The sequence below is a fragment of the Sabethes cyaneus genome, chromosome 3 (genome assembly GCF_943734655.1).
Source record: "Sabethes cyaneus chromosome 3, idSabCyanKW18_F2, whole genome shotgun sequence".
In the NCBI taxonomy this organism is placed as follows: Eukaryota; Metazoa; Arthropoda; class Insecta; order Diptera; family Culicidae; genus Sabethes; species Sabethes cyaneus.
The window spans coordinates 95232526-95252368 of record NC_071355.1 but is presented as its reverse complement, the minus strand read 5'-3'; the positions used below and the strand labels follow the sequence as shown (position 1 = coordinate 95252368).

At 37.8% G+C, this 19843-nt stretch overlaps 3 protein-coding genes across 3 annotated transcripts; 2 read left to right on the top strand and 1 right to left on the bottom strand.

Moving 5' to 3' along the window:
• Positions 1–732: 732 nt before the first annotated feature.
• LOC128741649 (DDRGK domain-containing protein 1) lies at positions 733–4133 on the top strand. Its single transcript, XM_053837604.1, has 3 exons — positions 733–944; positions 3183–3673; positions 3727–4133. The coding sequence occupies exons 1-3, from the start codon at positions 851–853 to the stop codon at positions 4000–4002; spliced, it is 861 nt and encodes a 286-aa protein (XP_053693579.1). The 5' UTR covers positions 733–850; the 3' UTR covers positions 4003–4133.
• Positions 4134–4413: 280 nt separating this feature from the next.
• Positions 4414–5362, bottom strand: LOC128741650 (uncharacterized). The gene is made up of 3 exons (XM_053837605.1): positions 5073–5362; positions 4879–5011; positions 4414–4762 (listed from the first exon to the last, which is right to left on the bottom strand). The coding sequence occupies exons 1-3, from the start codon at positions 5261–5263 to the stop codon at positions 4640–4642; spliced, it is 447 nt and encodes a 148-aa protein (XP_053693580.1). The 5' UTR covers positions 5264–5362; the 3' UTR covers positions 4414–4639.
• Positions 5363–6225: 863 nt separating this feature from the next.
• LOC128744552 (solute carrier family 35 member F6) lies at positions 6226–16782 on the top strand. The gene is made up of 5 exons (XM_053841635.1): positions 6226–6366; positions 6420–6567; positions 7464–7617; positions 11386–11673; positions 11733–16782. Exons 1-5 carry the CDS (start codon positions 6290–6292, stop codon positions 12209–12211), a joined length of 1146 nt encoding a protein of 381 aa, XP_053697610.1. The 5' UTR covers positions 6226–6289; the 3' UTR covers positions 12212–16782.
• Positions 16783–19843: the final 3061 nt, after the last annotated feature.

Genomic DNA, 19843 nt, shown 5'->3' with positions numbered 1-19843 from the left:
GCAAGCTCTATAGAGTGTTTTATGTGACGTTTAAGATCATATGGTTTTGGTTTGTATATTATGATCTTGACACTTACTGGTAACGACAACAGATATTAGTAAAAGAGACAGAAATATATTTGCTAAAATTTAAATAACATAAATAGTTTATGAAGTACTTTAAAATTCAGGAACATTAGTAGACCCAAAAATCACAGCAACTGAAATAATTGATAGGTCCCAAATTTATGCATGCACAAATATCTGTATTTGAAGATAGAATTAACAAAATGGCGAATGTCGCAAAACGGGTGAGAGTTATTTTTTGCTGAACCAGCATAGGAAAATCAACCCTCACCCGTTTTGTTTACATTTGCGACATTCGCCCTTTTGTTAATTCTATCTAGAATTCTATCTATTAGAGTTTTCGAGCAGTCTCTCTGTATTCTCTGGCATCTCTGTATCTGTCTCTGAATTTTGTCTGGCATCTCTGTATCTGTCTCTGGTGGAATTCGCTATGTAAGCACTAAGCACAAATCGATCTCTTGTACTCTCATGGAATTGCCTTATGCAAAGTTTGTGAAGATTTGGTGCAAAGTTTTTTCTATCCTTTTCACTCTTTAACAAACCTGTGCACCGACTTCACAAATGGAACAAACCTGGTAAGGTGGCAGCACCGTTTCGCGCACATAGCGAATACTGTCATTGAGTTGCCTTTGCTTGCTCTCGCCTTTTCTTTGCGTTCTTTGCGCTCCAGCTCCACATCTCGATTTTCTTCCAATTTCCAGTTTCCACATTCCACTGTTCAATTTTCCTACTGATGTGGACACATTGTCAGATTAATGCTGCAGCTATCTTTTTATGAGAAACTATGGAATTGATATTTCTGATAACAATTGCCGTAGCATTACTAGTTGTGCTGCTGACGCTGTATATTTTCTCTCGAAAAGAATCTTCAAATAAAGGTAAGAACTAGAATATTTTTTGAAAAACCTAGGAATTGACAGATAACGCACGAAAATTAATCTGTCTGCAAAATCATGATAAACTTTGTAGGTACCTGTAAACTGTGGAAGCTTCAATTTTGTTGATTCCTAAAATTCCACTTGAATGCTTATATGCCATTATGCGTGATATGAGTTGCACTGTTTAAAACAGTTAAATAATAGAAGCCAATCTATTTTTACTAATCATTTAAAAAAATGATGCCCAATTTTCATTAATTGTAACTATGGCCTCGGTATCTACACTGGAATGCGACAGGTTTCATCGATATATAGTATTTGTCTCTAGATACGGGTTAACATCTTAATGTCTGTCTGTAGAATATAAAAGTGCTTAAACCAAAATAATAGATTTGGATATTGTCAATTGCAAGGAAAATTGTACCATCCAAAGTGCGATATCGCTCATAAAAGTGCTATTTTACATTAAATCGCTTTGGTATCTTTGGCGCACTTATTGCTTGGAAGATAACGAAAAAGTGCGCCGAAGATACCGAAACGATTTAATGCAAAATAACACTTTTATGAGCGATATCGCACTTTGGATGGTACACTATTTTCCTTGCAATTAACAATAAGATGAATAGTAAAATGTCAAATGTTTACACCTAGGACTATGTGGTCGTTGCTAAGCAGTTGTATCCTTATTTCCATATACAATACATACACAATATAAAAAATATCACTAGAAAACACTGAAGCTTGAAATGGGAGAAGCATTTTATTTATTTAAAAGAATTAGTGAAACCAGAGGAGACGGGATATAATCCTTCCAGGTAATAAGCGCTAGTTGTAGTGCTAAAGGTTCAAAAACGAATCGCTGATTGCTGGAATTTTGAGAACCGTTTTTATTCTAAAAAAACATATATTCACGAAAATTTATCATTGTGTTCTGATAGACGCATGATAGAACACAATGAAAATTTTTCGTGAACATATTGCACCTGGCAGCAATTTAACGAGTCCTACGCAAATTCGTTTTTTAATTATAATTATCCTGTACTTACTAAATGCATTGAAAATATGCTTGTCAAGCAAGGAGGGGCGCAGTGGGGAGGCAATAACGAAAAACTGATAGTTCAAATTGCTAAATTGCAAACATGCGTGATAAACGCAGAAAATAACAACGCTAATAATTTTCGCGTGGGACTCTAAATAGGTGGAAACTCCGCAATATTTGTTTCGAGCATAAAAACTGCTTTTGAAATTTCAGAAATCAGTGATTTGTGTTTGAACCTTAAAAGCCAGAAAGTAACGGCGCCAAAATATTGGAATAATAAAATGGTAAAACGGAAGCACATTTGACAGGCAATCGAGAATTGTAGGTTCGAGACCCACTTGCCCTAATTAAATGTAACTTAGCGGGTTATTAGATAAGCTATCCAACACAAATTATTAAAAATATCAGCATTTTTATGACACACAATGCAAAGCTAGTTATTCCCTAATATTTTAGTTGCCTATTCATACGCGATCAATTAAAGTGAGCTGCGATCTATTTAAATGCTTTTCATCATTAAAGAAGTCCTACCAGCAAAATTTCCTACGTTTTTTCGTGCGACGAAATGAAAATAACTCACGCAAGGCATTGTTGTTATTCTACAGCCATGAAAACTTGCCTTACCTGCAGAAATTTTGCAAAATAAAATTTTGTCATGCCGTCCTATACAAATACATGCGCGTTAGCTTTGTAAAAATTGTTGTGATTTTTAGTTGGGATGATAAAAAATTTTGATGGACGGATTTTAAAACAGTACGACGAATTTAAGAAATATAGTCAGTTTCGTAATTTCAATAATATGCTTTAATAATCGCTTTTCAGTGATTTCAAAGTTCACGCATCGGAAGGTAAGTGTGTTTTAGTCAAATCAGCACAAGAACTTTTGGAATATTCATTAAATCCATCCAACAAATGATGAAAATTAGATTGGCTTTACTTACTACGACGGGAATTAGAATTAAACCCTACTTAATTTTCTATCATTAGAGTCATATTCCAAATCTAATAAGAAAACAAAACTTGATCTGAATCGAGGTTAATGAATAGTCTTCAATGACCTTGATCTAAATTGCATTATCATTATAAACTTATTATAAATTACAACTATATATACAATTTCGCGAATGGAAAACAGAATAAATCATTTTCAATAGATGCTGCCAAAACAATTATGTTACCTTTATTTTTTACGGTTTTAGCCGAGGCACAAAGAGCTGAGCCCCCCAACGTAGCAAGGCGAGCTCAGGTGATACGCAATCAGAGGAATAGGGCTCGAGCAGCCGAACCGCAAGCAGATGATCGCAGAGATATTGATTCTGACCACGAAGAAGACATCCCACATGCCATACAGGATTACAGTAGTGAAAAAATTGGCGCCAAAAAGAGAGCCAAGTTGGAAGCCAAGGCCGAAAAAAAGGCTCAGAGAGAAGTAGAGTTGAAAATTAGAGAAGAGCAAAAGAAAAAAGATGCATTATTGGAGGAAGAACGAAAACGAGTAGAAGAAAAGGAAGCAGAAGAAGAAAAAAGGAGAGAAGAAACTGAGCGAAAAGCTCGCGAAGAAATAGAACGAAAAGAACACGAAGAGTATATCAGGATGAAAGAGAGCTTTTGTGTCGAAGAGGAAGGTTTCGACAAAGAAGAAGAAAATGATAAGCAAAACATGCTCCAAGAATTTATCAATTTCGTCATGGTAACGTTAAAGTATAATCTGTCAGGAGACATATTAGTTTATTCTATTTGCAGGATAACAAGGTTATAGTTCTGGAAGATTTAGCCGTTCGTTTCAAGCTTAAAACACAGTCAGCTATTGACAGGATTACTGAGCTACAGAAAGATGGTCGACTTAGTGGAGTAATAGATGATAGGGGGAAATTCATCTATATATCTGAAGATGAACTGCGTTCTGTAGCAAAATTTATCAAACAACGTGGTCGTATAGCTATAAGCGATCTAGCCGAAAATAGCAGCAGTTTGATTAATTTAGTACCAGTTGTTTCGGGTCAGGAGCAACGTGTTTAGTTATTAAAATGTTGTCATGTTATTGAGACCATTTTATCCAATCGTTGAAGAATAATAAATATAAGGCGAATTATTAACATGGGAAAAGCTAGAAATAAATCCCACTAGGATCAAACAGAGTTGTAGACAAGCTAAACAGTTTACCCAAATCCTGCAGTAGTTAAAAAACTGCTCAACCCGTAGACCGTAGTGAACTACGCGCAATCACGGGACTCCTAACGCCTAACCGGCCTCATTGAAAGAAAATCGGCTAGGTACCTCCGACATTTGCCATTTTTCTAAATCTGAACCTGAACGTTCAGCTCATCTGTTAATTGCGGCGCTCTTGCATTATCTAGGCATAATTTCTTCGGAAGTTTCCTTCTTACTCCATATCAAGTATAGAGCATAAATCCCAAAAAGGTAATTGATTTTATTAGCCAAAGCAAAGCAGTAGATAAAACCGCGTTTTCAGGCATTGCACTCCTTTATTACGGACAATTACGGCCTAGTGCAACAATTTTACTAACTTAACTGACTGGTTTTATTAACCATGAGTACCTAATTGTGTTGTAAGCAGTGCGTGAACGTAAGTAATCGGGGTCATCTGGAAATCTATGATGAAAGTGATACAGCTTTTTTCCTTATTTTTACCTTCTCAGGAGTGCCACTCATTTTTTAGACCCACCTGTGCTGATGTCCGGAACATGTACCCCAAGCTTGATGAACCGTCGACATGCTCCGGAGTTCTGACGGAACAAGCACTTACGTTCACTTTTAACTGTAAGCAAATGTATTCTATTCATATATCATTTAACATCAAGTTTTTGTTCTTTGATATTAATCAAATTGACAAATTGGATATTGTATTTATGAGCTTGATAACGTAGACAGTACCATTCGGCATATTGGACAAGTTTGTTTCAGAACCAGCCATTGATTGATGCATTTCTCGTGAAAACAATGTTGACATTCCAAAGTTTTTCTTTTATTATATTTTATACATGCTCGGCAAATGGCGCAAAAATTTCTGTAAATAAAATGATCATAATACTATATTATAGTATTTTTTGTACAGCTATAAATCGAACCTGTCTTCTTCTATTGGCCCTTCCCAAACTACCCGGTTGTAGTTAGGTTTGAAACTCCCCGGATAATCATGTTGTAAATACTCGTACTCGGTATAATTCGCATCACGCTGCAGGAACAGTAACACAGTCGCTAAGCTTGCTACTCCTAGTGTGATTATCGAACTAAATGCTAGCACATTGTGTAACGCCATATTTCCATTCTAGTATGGATAAAAACCATAGCGCGACTTAAATTCAAAATTTAAACTTTTGAAGTAAATATTTATAAGACAAAATCTGAGGCTGATCGTTCGGATCGTTTTCCGAACTGTCAATGATAATGATGGTGGGTGTGATGACAAAAGCTGAAATCACACTGGCCGTCAGCGAACATCAACGGCAACGCATCGTAACGGAACGTCAGTGATGGCGTTGGTCCCATCTCGCATGCATTTTCAGTAGAGCTTTCTGATAAAACTGAACAAATATCGATAGCCAGCGATTACTTTCGGATAAGAAAATAATAAATTATACTAAAATCAATGCTACATTCAGTTATTTCAAACTTGGGCTATGCGGCATGCTGCATCCGAAAGCCGTATTTTTGGGTCACCTATTTAAATAATGCTAATTTACTGAAATGACTGAAATATTAGTTGCTAAATGTAAACTTGTATGTCGGGGTACATTTCTTGGTTGATTTAAGCATTAATTCTGGCTTTAGTTTTCAGAAGGTCGCATAATGCATGCAAAAGGGTTGATTATGCGTCCTTTTGAAAACTAAAGCCAGAATTGTTTTGAATGGATAAATAGCTTCAGAAAAAATGATCATTTTATCCAACGCGTTTTTGCTGCAAAGACCTTTGCACCGGGCTTAGCAAGCTCTAAAGTGTGCGAAAAGCTATATAGAGCTTGCTGACGTTTGCCGCACGCACACCTCGACGCGCGATTTGTTGTTTTACATTGATGTAGATTTTACATTGATTTTACACGTGTGTTTTTGTTTTCCCCCAGTCATACTCCGGTAAAAAAACATACGTTTGAGTGAAAAACGATAAGTTTTTGTAACCCACCCATATAGCAAGCTCTATATCAGCCCCCTGCGTCAACGCGAATATCGTTTATATTTATTTGGATTATTAGGCTTTTTCAAATGTTAGTCGAGAAATATTGTTTTGCATTTCACGTATCATATCATCTAATAGTGTTGATATATTTGTTAAAATTGTGTAGTAAAAATGGCCTGGACAAAGTATCAAGCAATGCTAGCGTTAACTCTTGTAGTCACAGGATCGATTAACACACTTAGCACCAAGTAAGATATGAATAGTTAATGGAAAACAAGTATCATAAAAATGGTATTGTTAGGTGGGCTGATTTCATCAAATCTGAAAGCTCTGACGGTCAGGTTCGACCTTTTGAACATCCATTTGTTCAAGCATGGGCTATGTTTCTAGGCGAATTTCTTTGTTTGCTGACATTCAAAGGATTCTACTATCATCTTCGACGAAAAAATGTAAGTTAATTGAAATTTGTATTTTATTCTTTTGACTAGCGACTATTCACTTTGTGCGACTATTCATTTTCGAGAACTAGATCTTTCAATATTATGTATAGGTACCTAATGGGTATTGGAGTGATTTTTTTATCTCATAAAACAAGATTTTCTTTACATTTGATTGTTCGGATGTAAAATGTTTGTTTCGAAGAAGCCTTTAAAAATAAATTATATAGGGTAGATGCTCCAGTAGTTGTGGTAGTACCAGTAGTGGTGGAAACGTGAAATATATCATAATTTTGGCGGATTTCGAGATAATTTCAATTTTCTATTGTTAAATTTATATTTGTTAACAGTTTTATCTAAGATACACAATTAAAATTGAAGATGTTGGTGCAAAAATTACAAATTCGTTTTGAGCAGACCCATAAAGTGTAATTGCTTAAGAAATTCGTAGCAATCCATAACATTTTAACAAGCCTACGCTGTTATCCACCTGCTGCCATGCTTACTGCAAGCGTTACTAAGGGCGGTAAACAAAATTCCACTATTATAGGCAAATTTTCCACTATTATAGGAACATTACCACTACTTTAGGAGCACAGACTAATGTCAGGAAAAGCTATATTTTAGATATATAAACCAGCAGAATGGTATAAGTTTGGTATGTATTTAAAGCCAACATTATGGTGCTCCATATTATCATGTAGTTCAATTGGAAACTGATAAATTGAGCGTTCAAATTGTCTTTAAACACTATCCCCCGACATAATCCCTCCATTACTGGAGCATCTACCCTACCTTAGCAAGCCCCAAAATACTTTCTTTGTAACCTAATTACAGTATCGTAAATCACGCTAGATGGTCCTGTTGTCGTTCATACCAAAAATTTTTTTATACTTTTTGCTTTTTAGGATGGTTCAGAGGATCGTCATGATCTTGTAAGAGGAAATAGAGAATTTAGTCCTTTCATTTTATTTGTACCGGCAATGTGCGATATGATCGCGACATCTATAATGTATGTGGGATTGAATCTTACCTACGCTTCAAGTTTTCAAATGCTTCGCGGTAAGTTAAATACAAAGATGGTCCGATCACTTTGACTCAATTTTGATTCATTTGACAGTACCGTCTCGGTCGAGAAAAATTTGACAAAATCATATATGAGACATTTTTAGAACTAATTATTATCTACAATTTTGCTGAACAAGGTTTTGTTGTATCTTTTATGGTTACGAAGCAATAATGCTAGTAACTCATTATTAACTAAGTGAACGTTCATTCAGTTATTAATAAGGAACTAGCATTGTAGCTGCATAACTGCAAAAGATACAGCAAAACTTTACTCACTAAAGTTGTAGATAAGAACTAGCTCTACAAATGTCCCATGCTTAACTTTTACCGTTTTTGTTTTTGCTTAGGTCCAATCTAGGTTCGCTCTAGTTCCAATCGAACGGCTGTCAAGACGATTGGTTTTTCACTCAGGTTGAACTTAGTTTCGCTCTGGGTTGCACTTTTTAGACGACGGGTTCGCACGTAGATTTTTCACAGTTTGAACCTCGCAATAAGCAATACGCTGACAACCCGAAAACGTTTGTTTATGCTCGTGAAAATGTTTGTTTATTCAGTAGTCGGTTGGAATAAACCCAAATTAAAAAACAAAAACGCTACAAATTTTGCTCCGCTAAGACGGTACTTACTTACTGTCAAATGAATCAAAATTGAGTCGAAGTGATCGGACCATCCCTGGTTAAATAAAATAATTTAAGTTTGAAGTATTTTTTCTCTTTCTTTTGTGTGTTTCGCAACATTTTGTACTTATATAAGATATTGCCAGTACTATGGTGCTACTGTCTTAACTGACTTACCACGAATATGTTTTCTCAACTCGATGATATTGCAGATGGGACTGATATGCGATTATAGGCCGTATACGTGTTATTGCAACGAAGAGGTAACCTACCGTTTTATTCGTTTATAACGTATATGCGGCGAATATCGATAACAAATGATTTTTTGTATGTTGTGCTTGTGTCATTACATTTAATTAGTAAAAAGTTGCACGAATAACAATTCAGTTGTACAACACAATTATTGCGTACTACTGGCATATAAAATATAACGTTTAAATACGTTATTTTCAGTGATCAAAATTAACGATACAAGAGTGATATTTTTCGAAACCTTTCGAACCAACATGATCCCGCGAACACAACGTATATTCGCAGTGAGTCAGGTAACACAGTAGATGCTGAAAAATGTTTTCAACATAAACAGGGCCTTAGCACAGAGAACAGATTAACAGGCTCGAAGGAAGTAATCGATTTTTTGTGTGTAAAATCTGTCGGTAGCGCCCTCCAGAAATAGTTTGCCAAACGCATCAAAAAATATGCACGTACCTTTATCAATATTTCTTTGTGCTGGAGTTACATAGCAGCGACGACAGCGACATCAAGATTTAGTTTGCCACTTACCGCTCGAGGGGTGCTCTATTGAAGGATTACTCGTAGATTACATAAAAATCTTTTACACACTTTTTGTCAATTACCTGGTAGTCTGTTCTCTGTAGCCTTAGCGTATGGTTAGCTAGACTGGCCCCCGCCAAGGGGGCTGGCTCTTAAGAGCGCCAAAAAGGGTCTAAAGTTCAGTAATTAGAAAAGTATCAACATGCAGCCGATTTCCTTGTCCAATTTCATATCCTATTTCATGTAGAGTTTCAAGCCCAATTCCGAGTTCATTATTAGTCCAATTTCATGTCCAATTTAAGGACAAGGCGGCACATTGGAGAGAGAAAAAAGACGAAGCAAAATTTTCAATTATGATGCGCTTTTATTAGATGGTTTTGAATACTCAACTGTAGTGACATATCATATCAGGTACGGGTTTTACATACAATGATGTATTCGAAAAACAATGTTGAAATATTTAAGATTTTCAAAACGCTGTTGGATGCTCATGCGCTGTTTCGGCTTTAACTCCAATTTTAAGCACAATTTCCAGCTCAACTTCTCTTATTAATCATGTACAGCAGGATTTCGAATTTGGTAACAAATGTGTGTTCCCTACGCGTGTATATTTTTTTAAGTGAGGAAAAGCTCGATGCCTGGCACACTAATGATGATATTAATCATGTGGCACGGTGTGGGACTCTAACCCACTAAAACCTCATTGCTCCTGGCCCAAAATCCCCCCTGGCGGGGGGCGACTACTTCGAGAAGAGGCTCATGCACTGCTCTAATAACGGCGCTCCTGCTACCCATCGAGACGTGAACCGATTTGGGAGTGCTCACCGTCGTAACGTGCACCACGTCACTGCCACCCTCGTGGGGTATTGCTGTCCGTCGAGATTGTAGTGAATAGCAATGACATGGTTGAATGTAAGCAAATGTTTATGATCAAATCAAGAGTAATCATAGCTAGCTTAGTTATGAACTTAAATATAAAATAATAACGTCACTTTCAAAATGTTAGCACTGCCCAAACTTTGAGTCGATATTGTTTCTGGCAGCCATGTATATAATCCTATTGAGTGGGACAACGTTTCCCGTAAGGTCGAGGAACGCGAGAATAACGAGCGAAATCATTCTGTGTGCTATTTTCGAGAACCAAGGATGTGTTTTGGATTCGGATACGACAGAGACGTGTACTGATTGGGAAGTGCCCTTCACCATAACTCGCACTCGGTCACAGCCACTCTCGCAGGGTGCTAATGGTGGATGCTTTCTCCCATCGAGAAGTGTACCGATTGGAAAGTGCTTACCTTCATAACGTGCACCCCGTCACGGCCACCCTCGCGGGGATCTCCGCCAGTTATGAACATTTGTCCAATATGGGTACTGGGATTATTTAGGGTACGAAACCCATCCCCACACATATTAGGCGTTGGCAGGCGGAATGGGATCGCAGCGATCACGGTAGGTAGACTCAAAGGCTGATCCAGAACATATAGTCCTGGATCGGTAGAAGACATGGCGAGGTAAACTTTTTCCTTATCCAGTTTCTGTCGGGACATGGATGCTTTTAGAAGTATCTCCATACGCGTGGGCGGGTAGGCTCACCCTTTTGCCCCGTTTGCACGGTAGCCGAGGAAACGGCGGAGCATGTGATGTTTCACTGCCCGCGTTTCTCGACCACTCGGCGGGAGATGCTTGCGGTCGTTGGGGAAGACACCAACGCCGACAACATCGTGCAGAGAATGTGCGCTGAACAGCGCGCATGGGGTGCCGTCGATAAGGCGGCAATGGATGTGATAACGGAGTTGCAACGGTTAGAACGTTTGCAACAACAGGGCCTGACATAGCTTAGCTAGGGTCAGTAATGGGCTGATTGGGCAGCCCAGGCCCTAGATGAAGGGTAGTGGCAGTATGAAGTGACAAGGGCGTTGTGTGAACCCATACACGCAATGGATAAGTCGGAGTGCTTAGGCACGTCTTCCCTCCTGAAGTAACGGTAGTTCCGGGAGGGGTTCAGGAATGGGCAGCAGGAGAGTTTTTAGTAGGTAGGCGCATGCTGGCACCTTGCGAATCCTATTCGGATTTACAAGAGGTGCTCCTCCACTTTATTAAATAAAGACCCTGGAAACGGTTACTCTTGGTTTTTTAAATATGCGCCAAAACACAGACATACAAAGACACACTCAGACGAAACAACTTCTGGTTAAAATACCTCGCTCTCTCTCCTTTCTCGGATCCCGGTTTCACATTATTCGCATTCTTTTTATTTAATTTCCAGATATTCCTATGAAGTTTTGTTGATAGCCTGAAACTAACTAAAAAACACCAATGAAATTGCCAAAAAAGCTTTTTGTGTCTTTTAATAATCGATTTCTTGTTACAGGATCTGTTATAATTTTCGTCGGTGTTCTCAGTGTGGCATTTTTAAACCGAACTTTGGTAAACAGAGAGTGGACTGGTATCATTTTCATAATTTTTGGACTTGCTATTGTTGGCTTTTCCGATTTTATTACGGATAACGGTGCGGGTAGTTCTTATAGTCGAAATAATGTTATTACTGGAGATCTGTTGATAATTTTGGCGCAAATCATCACTGCTGTACAGATGGTCTACGAAGAACGTTATGTCGCTGGATTGGATATTCCAGCTTTACAGGCTGTTGGATGGGAAGGTATTAGTTGAAACAAAAAAATATATATTAACTTTTATAACATCATAACTTTGTCCTAGGATTCTTTGGATTCAGCATCCTAGGAATTCTTCTTGTACCTATGTATTTCATAACAACGGTTGCTCCTTTTAACGATAATGCCCATGGAGTTCTTGAAGATTTACCAGACGCCTTAGTGCAAATGAAAAACAACTATCAACTGATTCTGGCTATCTTAGGTACCATCATATCTATAGCATTCTTCAACTTCGCCGGTATTAGTGTAACAAAAGAAATATCTGCAACGACCCGGATGGTTCTAGATTCCGTAAGAACATTGGTTATTTGGATTGTTTCATTAATGCTCGCGTGGCAAAAATTCCATTACTTACAAATTTTTGGATTTGCCGCTTTACTTTTTGGAATGTGCCTTTATAATGATATTTTTATATTACAAGCATACAATCGTCTTCATAACTATTATATTCGCCGGCAAGAAAACAGCGATGGCCAAAATGAAGCTATAATCAATAGACGGGCAGATGAACCAGATTGTTAGACTGATAAAAAGTGAGGAATGTGGCATGTAATCCTAAACTTCCGATGTACATGTTTTGTTACAATAAAGATGAGTAATACTTTAATGGCTCCGCATGTCTGAAATATTAAAAATTAGATCATTTAGAAATGGGTACTTCCAAATGCATGTATTTTTAATCTATTCTTTTAATTAAAACACTTTCTAATGATGAAACAAAAGTAATAACACTAGAGATACTTCATAAAAAAACAAACAAATCATTCATCGTTATTCTCTCACTTTACTGTTGATACCGCTCATCAGCCGGCGAATACCTTGTCACCAGTCGAGTCACTGTCTTGGCCAGCCGGTTCCACCAATTCTTCATGTGGTCAATGCCGCTGCTGGTCTACTGCTACCTTCATCCTCAGCTTCCACTCCATTATCGCCTAATACTTTTCTTTTAGACAGAACTGGGCAATTAGGTGGGTTCAGCTCCTATGATATGAGTTGCTCTCCATTGCCGTTGTATCGTTGTAGGATGTCCTTGCTGTAACGGCAGCAGGCTAGATCTGGCCAAAACGTGCCTGGACCATCATGACGAAAACGTGGATGGGTAACGTGTGACGTGGGCTGTCTATTTGCTTGATAACACTTTTCGGTGACAGATTTGAAGCACAGCACAGCGGTCAGCTTTCAGATTTTTTTGCCAGATATGATCTGGCATATTTCGAGATGTTGGAATCTTTGCGAGCAGTCGTGAGAGTTTCCTTGTACTTTGTAATTACTCGCGCGTCGCGCCACAGAGCTCTTAGGATAATCTAACAATTTTACCAGATTCCGAGTTGAAGCTAATGGATTTTGGAGATGACTGTACACAATTCATTTTCTTTTCTGTTCCTACAAGATGGATATCCTAATACCACGTTAGTTTTAAACTGCGAAAAAACAGAGGATAACTATTTACAAACTACAAAACGCTTCCAAAATGTTGCATATCCCATTACTTACAGTGCCGCTTTCGCTAAAATAAAGTACCCCAATTCAAAATGATCTAAGAAGCTTTAGCCAAAGAAAAAGTAGGTACACTGTAGTCGTTTTTATACGTTTGACGCAATTTTCCCACGAACGTAACTTTTTAGGCGATATTTCTAACGATTTCTCATAAGCGATGCATTTTATCAACCTACATACAATAACTTTGCATTTTTGGCGTAAATTCAAATTTTTACTTGAGTTTCGAAATTAAAACCTTCAGTCTAATTTTGGTAGTTGTAAGAATATTTCAAATTCTAGAAATTACACAATTTGTACGCGACACGTATCGCTCGCGCTCAAAACGACTTCAGAGTACATTGGATTTGATTACTACGAGAGCAGTCCTCTTAAACCTTGAAGAACATTGTGAAACAAAGAAAAGATATTCAAACTAGAACTAGTAAACTGCATACATAAAATGTCTGCGTCGTTTTGTTTAACAAACTAACTTTGACAAACAGGTGGTCTAAGCATGTTGTGTATCGCCTTATTTTTTCCAAAAAACAGCCTCTTTTATTGTAGTATTGTTTTTTTGTTTAGCATTTATAATTTCAATAACTCTTTATAAATTTTAATATAGGGTGTTGTTTAGGAAAAAATAATGATGTGAAAAACACTTAAATTATTTAGAAAACATGTTGTATTTAAATCCTACAACAAATGTCATCATTCTTAGGAAAAATAAGGTTTTCCCATGGTTGCTCATAATTACCCCTAAAAGTGATGGGTAGCATGTTTGAAGCGTAACACTGCGTAGTTGGTAGGAGTTTGATAGTTAATAACAACAAGCTTATATTCAAATCTTCCAAAATTTTCCATAGCACGCATTTAAAAAAGCTGAACAACTTTGTTTATAGAATCTCAGTTAGGTATTCCCAAACGCTGTTTTATTTTATATTATACTAGCATCAAGGGTCACTTTGCTAATCTGGTCTACTTTTGGTATAATGTAAGTCACATGCGATATGATTGTGGTTACTCAACTGTCAGTAAATTTTGATTGGGTTTATTTTAATTTGTTAGTGCTTCGAGTCGCTATGCTGCCCGTTCTTACCGCACTCGACACTCGACGGTGACTGAGTCGAGTCGAGTTACTATTGCTGTTGCAGTTGAAAAGCGTAGTTATCGACGTACGGCATTCGGTTTTATTCTTGCACTATGTGTCACAAGTACGTCGCAATATAAATATTTTTGTTTATATGTCTCTATGTTCCCCATGTATAAAATTTTATGAAAATCTGGGACCCTCCAGAAAGTAAACGCAAACGTAGAAAATGTGCTTGAGGTTAATGTGGCTGCTAGACCTTACTTAAACGTAGGTACCAAGAATCTCATTTTGAATATTGTGGAAAGTCTAGTCCAAGCTGAGACTAATTTTGTTTTCGGTCCATACAACCATGTTTAATTAAAGGCCCAGGCACAATGCATACGGATTTTACTACGTTGCGGCAATTTGGCAGTTTTTCCATGGGTTTTCTGTCAAATTTCCGCAACGTAGTAAAATCCGTATGCATTCTGTCTGGGCCTTAAGAGTTATACATCTTTGGAAAGATAATTCTGTCTGCGCAGCAAAAACTATATACAATGCTTTATTTTAATCTTAAAAATTATAGAATCCAAAAATGTGCGAAAAAAAAATCCTTTTTTTTCCTGTGTGGACTCATCACTGCGACCAGTATAGTTGATCTATTGTGATATCGCCCGGATGTTTGCTGTATGACCTTCATTGCATTTCTTTTTGCTATAATCGCTATTGAATGAGCGATATGCTAATTAAATTTTATGCGTGCTTGTATGTATTGTGGGGTTTACCCTTCCTTCAAAGCTTGATCTACTTTACCCACTTATTTCTCACTGTCAGTACTATCCCATATTATACCCGTCCGAGGACTCATTCGTTTCTCTGACCAGTACACTTAACTATAGAAGGGACTTTTGCACTGTCAAGAGTGGGTAAATTTAGAATTCAGCATGAAGGAAAAGTAAATGAGGTAGGGGGGGGGGCTGAGAATAAACCCATGCTAAAGTCACTGACATCGAATGACTTGATTCTACTAAGATTCGAACCTACGACCACTCGCTTGTCAAAGTACACTCGGTAACCTTGCGGCTACGGAGCTCCCCAAATCCTTTGTCTTCGTCCTTTGTCAATCTGCCAGTGTTGGGCACCGCTAATTCGCTAACCGATACAATTTGCTCGATAATCGTAGAAATTTCGCTAATCACTAATCGCAAACTACAAATTAACAGTCACTGTGTATTTTTGAACATATCGCAACAACTTGCATTGTAATCTGTTACTGTACAAATTATTACTAATTTGTATATATTACACGACTTTTCTTAATTTAACTAAGATAAAAACCTTTTTAATGGATAAAATGCTCTAAAGTAATTTTAAAATAAACAGCGGTACTTCATTTGGAATTATGGACCAGCAACAATTCGGCTAGTCTGAGTATAAATTATAAACTATAACTAGCGTTTCTCGATTGGTCGGTTAGCGAATTAGCGATGCCCAATACTGCAATCTGCATATGATTTTCGTGGCATACTAACAACCCGAAAAAAATTACATTGAATTTTGTAGTAGAAACAATTCATCTATAACAGTTTTTATTGTTAACATTGAAACTTATGGTAAAGGTTTCCATTATTTTTAAGAATACTGAAAATATATATCTAGTTTCTTCTAATTCAACATAAATATATAAGCGAGCGATGTTTAGTGGGAGATTTTAGGCGCTATTTACATATTTGGCGGAACGAGCGCTTATTTCTATGGGGGCTGTAGCCCAGGCTTAGCACCCCCCCCCCCTTCTTTGTTCCGCCAATGATTTACATTCGTCTAAAAATAATCAAATTTTCTCAACATGCAACTAACTTTTCAATATTAAGTAAATCAGTTGCTGTCTGACCCATTTTATCGCAGAACGATCTCAGTAAGCAAAAAGCGACTATTTGCTGTCGGCGAGGAATTGTGAATTCTTAGAAATTTGCCGTCTTACTCTTACCACAGACTAACAGACGTAACACCTCGAACAAATTTTCTAACAAAACATAGTTTCAATGACACCCCTAAAACTTGGAAAAAACACTAGCATCACCTGGTGCAGTCTTCGCGCTACGCAGAGTAAGTTGCTATAAATTTAGCAATGCTATAAATTTACTTGTATATTACCTGACAACAGCGCCAACGCAGGTGAGCTGCGTTCTCGCGCAGCGACTGTTGTTTGAGTCTTGGCTTAAGCGAAAATTTGAAATGATCGTTTTTATTGACGATGGAATGAGACTCCAGTGTTACTTCTGTTAGTCTGTGCTCTTACTGAGCATACCAATTCTAACTAACATTTAATTTCTAAATGATGCAACGCCTGATGATGAATGGTGACTATTGTTGTATTAACTGACTTCTTTAGTTGAATAATTTTTTAGTAATTTTTTTTTGTAAGTTTTTTATAATAAAGAAAATTAATAAAACTGGGCATAAGTTTCTTAATGCCTGGTGCACATGGAAAAGGCTGTCAAATCTAATATAATTATTATTCTTAGTTGGAACGTCGAAATATGGACCAGACAAATACAATAAACATTTATTATTATTGGAAAATAAATTTTTTAAATAAAAGTATGATGTTTTCACTTAATTAATTCAAAAACAAAACTACCGAACACGAAAAATAATTCCTCATTCGAGTCAGTTGACGATTGAACAGTTATTAACACTAGGGATGGGAAAACTATCATTAACTACTGATAGTTATCAGTAAGCAATAATATCACTAAGTATCAGTAAGGTTTCGCTATTATTGATATTTACTGATATAGTTACACGTTGTCCCGTTAGAAAAATTAATTGGATTAAACCAGGCATATGACAGGAAGCCATGTTTTAGTGACTAGAATCACAGCTCGCTCCCCACATGCTTTACACGAAGCCGAAACTAATACATATTTATCTAACCTAAGCTGTTGCGTACGGTTCACGAATACTACTTTATCCGAAGCGAAGTTTGTTGTGGGCTCGAAACGAGACGGGCTCAAAATTTGTGTTACAAACAGACCCTGCGCATTCATATAGGGATGTCACCGGCCTGGATTAAACTTATTGGTCGGTAGTTGCGTACGATAAACGTGGATGACACAATATATTGTAGTCATCGTCAGTAGCCTAAAGCCGGGGTAGCTCGTGTTGATTCAAGCAGTCGCCTCCATTTAACTCGAACTTTGGCCACTCGTCGCCAATTTTCCAGTCGTCTCAAAAGTCACAAATCACTTTCGACGTGATCGTGTCATCTTGCACATTGAGCCCCTGTTCCTGATGCCAGTAAGGTTGTTGAAGACAACTGTTTCCGTCGCACTATCGTCCGACATTCTCACGACGCGTCTGGCCCACCGTAGCCTACTGACTTTCGCCAAATGTACGATGGGATTCTCTCCAAACAAAGCTCGTGATTCATACGTCTCCACCACTCTTCGCTTTCAGTTTGAACTCCGCCAAGTATCCGCAGTACCCTTTCGTTCGGACACGGCAAGGGCGCGTATATCCTCTGTGAGCGACCTTACGAGTTCATAAAGAACTACTAACCTAATAAAAAATTTGTGCATTATCAGCTTCGTACGGTAGCATATGCTTCTTGATCGTAGCGTATAGCGAAGGGCAAAGTAAGCTCGATTTCCCGCTTGACTGCGCCACTGGATTGCCTTACTAATGTTGTCCACGGTCACCAGCAATCCAAAATAAACGAGTTCATCTACCACTTCTAGTTCGTCGCCGTCGAGGGTTACTATCCGTGAGAGGCACGCGTTTGGTTCCTTGGAGCCTCTTCCTTTCATGTATGTGATCTTTGACGTATTTATTATTAATCTGATCTTCCTAGACTACTGCTTTCAACTTGGCGTAGGCTGCCTTCACCATCGCAAGGTTCCTAGCTATGATATCACCCTAGTAGCACAGTTGTTATAAACCAGTTGTGGCAACCGATATGTAACCAATTTTAGTCATAAATGAGTTGCTGCAAATAAAAGTACCAAATGTGTGCTGCCTGGGCAGTCATCTTGTCACCTTGTCTCAACCCTCGCCGCGTCTCGACGGGTGTGTCTCTGAGATGTGCACGACACACACCACTCGATCCAATAGCTCTGATCAGTAGCGTCAGTTTATCTGGGAAACCGTGTTCATCCAGTAAGTGCAATTGCTGGTCTTGATCGACTGATTCATGTCATGCGTAGGTATGATGTGTTCCCAACATATTTGCTGGGTGGTAAAAATCTGGTTCGTAGTTGCGCGAGCCTCCATAAAACCAGCTTGGTAAATTACAAAGTAAACTTACAATGAAGAACGCAGTTATAATATTGTCAATTGCAAGGAAAATTGTACCATCCAAAGTGCGATATCGCTCATAAAAGTGCTATTTTGCATTAAATCGTTTCGGTATCTTCGGCGCACTTATTGCTTGGGAGATAACGAAAAAGTGCGCCGAAGATACCGAAACGATTTAATGCAAAATAGCACTTTTATGAGCGATATCGCACTTTGGATGGTACAATTTTTCTTGCAATTGACAATATTACAATTTTTCATTTTTTACTTCATGCCCTGATGAGTAAAATTACTGATATTTACTGATAGTTATCAGTAACGTACTGAAATTACTGATAGTTATCAGTAGCGATTTTGAATGATAGTTCCCATCCCTAATTAACACAGGTAATTATTGCTGTTGCAGTTGAAAACCGTAATAATCGACGTGCGACATCCGGTTTTATTCTTGTTATGTGTGTCGCAACTACGTCGCAGGTGGTGCGGTATAGCGCATCAATGTACGAAGACAGTGCCTCACGTGCGGCATAGTTGCGATAAACAGAATAAGAATAAAACTGAATGTCGCACGTCGATTATTACGGTTTTCAACTGCAACAACAATATAATTAAGTCATTCTTAAATTTTGATGAAGATGACCAGGCAAGTACCGTGTACCCCCGCTGGAATGACCTTCCTTAATCTGAATATTTTTAATCTGAACCCCGTTGGTATGAATGCGTTTACATTAAAAACTGATCAAGCGTCATACACAATTGACGGTTAAGTAGACCGGGTAAATTAAAAAATGCAAAAAAACTTAATACGTTTCCTCTTGCTCAGGAGCTTTGACAATATAGCTCATATGCAACTTATTTCTCTCCAACACTCAAAATAGACCATTTTAGTTGATACTGTCGAGCCAATTTCCTCTTCTACAATCTGGATGTTCAGAATTCTCGCATATTCGACATGTTTTCAAAACGTTTGTTTTTGTCAAATCAAAACAACAAGGTTATAGGGTGCGCGCCTTGCGCGTATGTGAAAGTGAATAGGGTTACCAAATATTCAGATTAAAAATGAATTCGCCTGATCTGAACGAGGTGTTTTTCATATTAGCGGGGGTTGAGTGTACCACTAAAAAGGCCCCCATAGCATATATTCGTTTGGAAATGAAGCCATCTTTTGCCAGCTTGGTTTGTGGCACTCACATACAGCCGAATCGTAATACAAGTTGTTACATAGAAGGTTATGCAACTCTCATTGAAAGGCAATTGCGGTAATAATTGCTACTGAACTGCTAATGCTCAAGATTTAACCCTTTAACGGG

Bases quoted from the DNA above. Each gene is read 5' to 3' on its own strand.
- LOC128741649 (XM_053837604.1), top strand. From the start codon at position 851: ATGGAATTGATATTTCTGATAACAATTGCCGTAGCATTACTAGTTGTG. The intron at 945-3,182 runs GTAAGAACTAGA...TTACGGTTTTAG, and splicing joins AAAAGAATCTTCAAATAAAG to CCGAGGCACAAAGAGCTGAG. The intron at 3,674-3,726 runs GTAACGTTAAAG...TTCTATTTGCAG, and splicing joins AATTTATCAATTTCGTCATG to GATAACAAGGTTATAGTTCT.
- LOC128741650 (XM_053837605.1), bottom strand. From the start codon at position 5,263: ATGGCGTTACACAATGTGCTAGCATTTAGTTCGATAATCACACTAGGA. The intron at 5,012-5,072 runs GTTCGATTTATA...TTTTATTTACAG, and splicing joins GGGCCAATAGAAGAAGACAG to AAATTTTTGCGCCATTTGCC. The intron at 4,763-4,878 runs GTACTGTCTACG...ATTTGCTTACAG, and splicing joins CTTGTCCAATATGCCGAATG to TTAAAAGTGAACGTAAGTGC.
- LOC128744552 (XM_053841635.1), top strand. From the start codon at position 6,290: ATGGCCTGGACAAAGTATCAAGCAATGCTAGCGTTAACTCTTGTAGTC. The intron at 7,618-11,385 runs GTAAGTTAAATA...TTCTTGTTACAG, and splicing joins AAGTTTTCAAATGCTTCGCG to GATCTGTTATAATTTTCGTC. The intron at 11,674-11,732 runs GTATTAGTTGAA...ACTTTGTCCTAG, and splicing joins ACAGGCTGTTGGATGGGAAG to GATTCTTTGGATTCAGCATC.